Here is a 6,211-nt window from a genome sequence, read left to right on the forward strand (position 1 = left end):
CATTTTAACAAAGAAAAGCCCTCTCGTCCTTTCTTAAATAACTTCTTTTCCCATCTTTGTAAATTCATTCCCTTGAGGGCGAATTGGTGGGACTCGGAATTGATGGAAAGAGAATGGAAAGAAAAAAAAAAAAAGGCAAGAAAAGAAACAAAACACAACTTCTAAGATTTGGCTCAATTATATATTTGCCAGGTATTTTATTTTTTCTAAAAACAATAGAAAAAATCAACTTTAAAAAGGATGATGTACTTAAATAAAAAAAATTATGGTTTATAATACATGGTTTGAATTCTTGTATAACTGCTATAAACGTTTTATTAAAGTTATTTACATTTAATGGCCATATTTACATGGGGAAATGGGGTAAACTTTACGATTTTTTAAAAACAATTCTTAAATACAAATCTGTTAAAGGGGGAAAAAAAAAAAAGATGGCAAGCATAAAAAAAGTTCTTTTATGTCCAAATTCCATTTGAGGCAGTTTACATTATGGCTAAACCTTTCAATCCTAAGACTTAGCCAAGGTTGTGAGGTTGCACTTGAACATGCATTTGAAAAAAGTTCAGATAGGAGAGGTTTCTACAGTTCTGTCAGAAGGAACCTTTTTCCTTACTTTCTCTTAGTAACAAATGAGAATTCATGAGCAATTCCAGTTCCTCCCTCCAATAGGTGAACTTAGGCACCAGAGTTCCTTAGCTGTTCAAGTTTGTGTTTTAACTGTTCTCGCCGCTTCCGCAACAAGTCCTTTTCTGAAATGAGCTTCTGCTCTTCTGTCTGGACAGACAGGATATATGCGGTGGCTTTTTTAAGGATGACTACCTTGGGGGCCTTTTCATTGTTTTCCAACTCTGGGATCTGGTCACGCAGGGCAAAGAAGCTCCGTTTCAGCTCGTTTCTCCTCTGGCGTTCTAAGACGTTGTGTGTCCGCCTCTTGTCATTCTCCTCTGTGTCTGAAGACCTGGGGCTGGCACATTTGCGGTTGTTGCTGATCTGTTTCAGGACTCTGCCACTGTCCAACTTAGCCCTCTTGGCAGCTGGATAGTCCTTCCTGGTGGAGGGGGGAGCTGCGTAATTGTGCTGATGGGTGGACACATGGCATCTCTTAAGAACCAGCGGGCTGTGAGGGGGTTTGCTGTGGCTTCCTGCCGAGGGTGACCCCGATTCTGACCTTTTGGCAGGGGGCTGCCTTTTTTCCACAGAAACGACATCAATTTCTTCTTCATCCTCTTGTTCTTCCTCTTTAAGAAAGGAAATAGAAACCACCCAGTTAGCCACGTTTCCTTAAAGCTATCAATGCCTAGATTAAATGAATGCTGTGTAAATAGAAGGCATTATTATGTGAGAAAGAGCCCTGGCACCAAGTCATCCCCAGAGAACCAACTAGCCTATCAATCCTGCTCTTGCCATGAAGGCCCGAGTCAGAATGGGAGAATGACAGCTAGGTTTATGGCACAGACAAGAAAATTACAATTTACCAGGATAAAACGTTGATGCCAATTCTTACCTAAGACTTAATGAGGCTTTGGACACACCCAAAGAAAAGCACATTTCCCAAGCACCTCCTATTTTTAAGGGATTTTACTAAGAACTCTTCAGGTGTTGCAAATAATAGCTCCAAATCTCTTGGTAGGACTTTAGCAACTCCCTATTTTACTGGAAGTGCAAAAAGAAAAAAAAAAAAAATTCTTGCGCCTTTGCCAAAAAGTTCTAGGGGTGGAGGAAGGAAAAAAGTCCAATTTTGGCAAGGATTTGCTTTTAAGTGTTCCAAACAGGCTAAACAGATCCCAACTCCTCAGCCCATCAGTCTTTAAGGCACTTTCACTGGTTCACAGCACCCCGTGGAGAGGCTACTCTGCCTCTGTCCACTGCCCTGGTTTATTTTTTGGTGGATCTGTAGTCCCGGAAATCCCAACACTTTCTTAGAACACAAGAGGGAGGCAATACATTCATTCTCAGGGATCAATCCTCACTTATCCCCCTTCACACACACCCTCACACCCCCTACCCCAGGGCAATTAAAATGCTTAAGAAAAGTAAGAGGGAGTGGATTGAGTTGCAAGATAAGCTAGAAGATTTAAAAACCCAAATGAAATTCCTAAGGGGAGGGAGGGAGAGGAGGGGGCTGGTCAAGGGGGCAGTCTTAGAAGGGATGGGAGGGAACCCTAAAGCCCAGTGTTCCGGGATGATGAGCTCCCAGATCCTTCCAGATCTAACATTTCCCTTCCCAAATCTGAGTAGAGAAAAAAGGCTGGGTCAGCTGAAGTGGTCAGTTGAATGAGCCGCCCGAGAAAAATCTTTAATAAGAGACCCAGTCGCCCCCTTTGACAGGCCAGGAGGGGTTCAGCTTACCGGAGTCGCTGCTTGTGGTGGGTGGTGTTTCCTCGTGGAGCGCCAGGGGCTCGGGACTGGCCCGCGGGGACGACTCGGCCGAGGAGAGCAGAGAGTCCGAGGACGGAGAGAAGGCGGTGGAGTCCGGGGAGGCGCAGGGCTTGGGCGAGCTGCTGTCGTTGAGCGGGTAGGGGAAGACCACGGAGGGGTCGATGCACTCGGAGGCGGCGGCGCTCAGGTCCTGCAGGTACAGGCTGGAGGTGGAGCAGCCTCCGGGCCCGCGGGCGGGGCTCGGGCTGCTGCTGTCCTTGCGCGCAGCCTGGTAGGAGGCCAGCTTCTCAGAGACCAGCTTGGCGGCGGCCGAGAAGCCGCTCCACATGCAGTCCTGGATGATGATGTTTTTGATGAAGGTCTCGTCGTCCGGGTCGCAGATGAAGCTCTGGTTCACCATGTCCCCTCCCAGCAGCTCGGTCACCATCTCCAACTGGTCAGCGGTGGAAAAGCTGCCGCCGCCGCCGTCGTCGTCCCCCCTGGGGGAGAAGGACGCGACTGCAACGTAGGAGGGCGAGCAGAGCCCCGAGCGGCGGCTCGGGGACAGCGGCGGGGTGGGCAGCAGCTCGAATTTCTTCCAGATATCCTCGCTGGGGGCCGGCGGCTGCAGCTCGCTCTGCTGCTGCTGCTGGTAGAAGTTCTCCTCCTCGTCGCAGTAGAAATAAGGCTGTACCGAATCGTAGTCGAGGTCATAGTTCCTGTTGGCGAAGCTGACGTTGAGGGGCATCGCGGCAGCCTGCTGAGGGGGGCACACAAAGGGGGGGGCGGTCTTGAGTTAAGAGGGTCTGGGTGGGTGCAGCCCGGCGCAGCGCGCTCCCCGATGCCGAACCCCTTGCTCCCCTTGGAGCGCTAGCCAGAGGAGGCTGGTGGCGGGAAGAAGGGCACCCTTTTACCCCCTCCCCCAGGTGGCCCCCTGCTATCTGGGACACACACTTGGCGAACCAGCTGCGGAGCGCCCGCGGAGATGGCGTCTCCCTTTGGAGCCCGGAGCGCGAAGGCCGGGAGTCCGCCCCGCCGCCGCCGCCGCCGCCGAGCAATCGAAATCGGCTTTAGCTTCCTTAAGCGGCCCGGGGAGGCGGCAGCGGGGAACACAATCCGCCAAACCCGAAGGCGCAAAGTTTGCGCCACCTGAAGGAGAAGGCGAGAGGCGCCGCGGCGGGAGCGGCAGCGCGCGGCCCCCTCCCTCGCCGGGCCCCTCAGCGCCGCGCCCGTTCCCACTCGCACCCTCGCCGCGCTCCTTCCCCCGCGGGCGCCGCCGCCCTTCCCAGCCACCCCCCTCACCGCCCCTCCATCCCCACCCCCAGTGCGCCCCCCTTCCTTCTCCGTGGCTCTCGCCGGCTGGTGGGGCGAGCCTATACGCCGGCCGTAACACCCCCCCCCGATAAATAAAAAGGGGTGTTAGATAATAACAAGGGCACCTCCCTTCAACACCCAATACGGCGACGCAACTGCGCCAGAGCCCCTGCTGCGATTCCGCGCCCGCAGCCGGGCGTCTTCCCCTCACCCGCAGAGGGTAGCAGCTGTTCTGGAAAGGCCCCGAGTCCCGCTCCTAGTCGTCCCTCCGCATCTCAGGGGCACGGGGGACACCAGGGGCGGCGGCGGGGGAGCCAAGGATGAGCGCGGAGGTTTGCCCTCGCTTCCCCCAAGTCCTTGATTCCAGGAGAATCGGGACACATCCCTGCCCAGCCTCCCTATCCCTGGTCCTCGCGGATTCCAGTACCTCGGAAGCCCAAGATCCCTATTTTTATTATTCGTTTAAGAAGCCAAATGCCAACTTCTTAAAAGGAGCAGGGGCGAATGGGAAACGTCGCGGGGATCGGCGGGCGGGACGCGCCGCAGTGTCTGTCTCCGGCTGTCAGAAATGCGGTAAGACAAAATTTAAATGCCCTTTCCGAGACGCGGAAAAGTCAGCGGCTGCGGAGCTCTCTGGCTCCCACACGCAATTTGTAATTCTTACTCCCAGGAGCTCAGGATGCACAGGGCTCTGTCCACCGCGAAGTACAGCAGCACCCCCCCCCCCCCCGCCAAGCAAAAGCAATTAGTGCAATAAAGCAGGAATGTCCAGCTGGTCGGGGGCAGCGTCCATACACATAAGCAAAATAAGCAAAAATCTCTAAAGACGAGTTTTAGGAACGCACCCGTTGTCCCTCTGCCTTCTCCCCTCCCATCTTGACAAGCCACTCTCCCCCATCCAGCTCTGGTTCGTCCTCACCCCACCCCGAGCTACCACAACTATTCTGAAAAAAGTGTCAATAGCGCACGAATGGCTGAGACGACACCCCAATTCGGGCATTCGACTTCGACTCGTCGCGGCATTGCATTGAGGCGGTAGGGAAAAATAATTGAAAAGACAAATAGATCCAGGTGCTTACCGGGTTTTCCACTAGACGAAGGAAATCCAGCGCCCAAAAAGCAGCGAGGAGCGCCTTTCAGAGGAGCCGGTCGCGGGCAGCGGCGGGGAGAAGTGTCTTCCCAAGTAGGCAGAATAGCCCCTCCGCGTCCGGAGAGTCGCGCTCTCGCTCGGGTCTTGTAAGTTCCAGGGGAAGTGTCCGCCCGCAGCAATGCGCAAAGTTTCGTGGGTGCGGCGGGGGGCTGTGCCCGGCTGGCACCGGTCGGCGGGCCGGGTGGGTTGGGGGCGGCTGGGCCGGAGGCGAAGCCCCTTTTCGCTCCGGATCTCTCTTCCCCGGGCGCCCGGAGCGCCACTCGGCTCGCTCGGCTCGCTCTGCACTTCCACCCTAGCGGGCGCGCCCGCTCACTCCCTCTGTCTCTCGCTGGGATTACTACAGCGAGTCGGATAAAGCCTGAAAACCGGGTTTTATACTGCAACCAAGATCCCGCCCCCCCTCTGTTCTCTTTTTCCCGCCAAGCTCTGAATAGCCCTGCCCTTCCCAAGGCCGGCTGGAAGCCAGGCGGCGGCCAGGGCGCAGCGACGGCGGCGGCAGCTGAGGCAGCGGGGAGAAGCGCAGCTCAGGGGTCCTCGGCCGCGCAGACCCTCGCATATAAAGGGCCGGTGGGCGGGGATTCGCTAGAGAGGATCTTTTTTCTCTCTCCCCCGCCCTCCTCTTTGGGAACCGAGGAGGGCCGATTCTGCGGAGGGAGGGCCGGGGGTGGGGGAGCGGGGAGGAGACTCAGCCCTCTTGGCCTGGCACTCCAGTGCGCAGAGCTATCGGATGTAAACAGTTAGAGCGCAGCTTGAATTAACTGCGCACCTACCATTTTCTTTCGCTCCCGCTCAAACCCTCTCCCTTTCTGCGCCGCTCCTCTGGAGCAGCGCTCGGTTTGACAAACCGCATACTTGTTCTGCGTGCTTAAATCATCGCAGGCGGAACATCTGAGCCTTCAACACAGCACACGCCATGTACCCGCCGCCCCGCCACGCACGTCCCGGGCGGACGGGCGCCTCCCGAAGGCTGGGGACAGAGCAGCGTTTGGAAAATCAGTCTTATGAAGACGGGAAGGAAGCAGGGGTATTTATGGGCGCGCGCTCTGAGTGCGTAGGGTGTTAGTGTCGATGGGGATAAATGATAAGAGATATAAGGAGGAAAATGATGCCTGGAATATTAAAATAACTCAGCAACCCACTGCCACGTATACCTGGAGAACGCATTATGAATAAACACCCACTGCATTTGCCTGCGGTGTTATGCCTTATATTACCGCAGCGATCTATCGCGATTGGGTACCTTCCACCGCGAATGAATCCCTCAATTTGCTGCCTAAGCAGCAGACGCCCTCGGCCCCGCCCCTCCCACGGAGACCTACAGTGGGGTCGACGGGTGCCGGCTGTTCCCCGAGGACGCGCTAATCCCTGAGACCTTTTCTACGTACTCCC

At 55.2% G+C, this 6,211-nt stretch overlaps 1 protein-coding gene across 3 annotated transcripts; it reads right to left on the minus strand.

The window, feature by feature from the left end:
• Window positions 1–216: 216 nt before the first annotated feature.
• On the minus strand, window positions 217–5,337 carry MYC (MYC proto-oncogene, bHLH transcription factor). 3 transcript variants are annotated; one of them, XM_032873541.1, is made up of 3 exons: window positions 4,752–5,337; window positions 2,350–3,115; window positions 217–1,238 (listed from the first exon to the last, which is right to left on the minus strand). In XM_032873541.1, exons 2-3 carry the CDS (start codon window positions 3,104–3,106, stop codon window positions 676–678), a joined length of 1,320 nt encoding a protein of 439 aa, XP_032729432.1. In that variant the 5' UTR covers window positions 3,107–3,115; window positions 4,752–5,337; the 3' UTR covers window positions 217–675. The 3 variants fall into 3 exon arrangements, with proteins under 3 accessions (XP_032729432.1, XP_032729431.1, XP_032729433.1); XM_032873540.1 differs by having other exon boundaries at window positions 2,350–3,118; XM_032873542.1 differs by lacking the exon at window positions 4,752–5,337 and adding an exon at window positions 3,313–3,396.
• Between the last annotated feature and the right edge of the window lie 874 nt (window positions 5,338–6,211).

This window comes from Lontra canadensis, unplaced genomic scaffold (assembly GCF_010015895.1).
Source record: "Lontra canadensis isolate GAN:19392208 unplaced genomic scaffold, GSC_riverotter_1.0 scaffold49, whole genome shotgun sequence".
NCBI classification, from domain to species: domain Eukaryota; kingdom Metazoa; phylum Chordata; class Mammalia; order Carnivora; family Mustelidae; genus Lontra; species Lontra canadensis.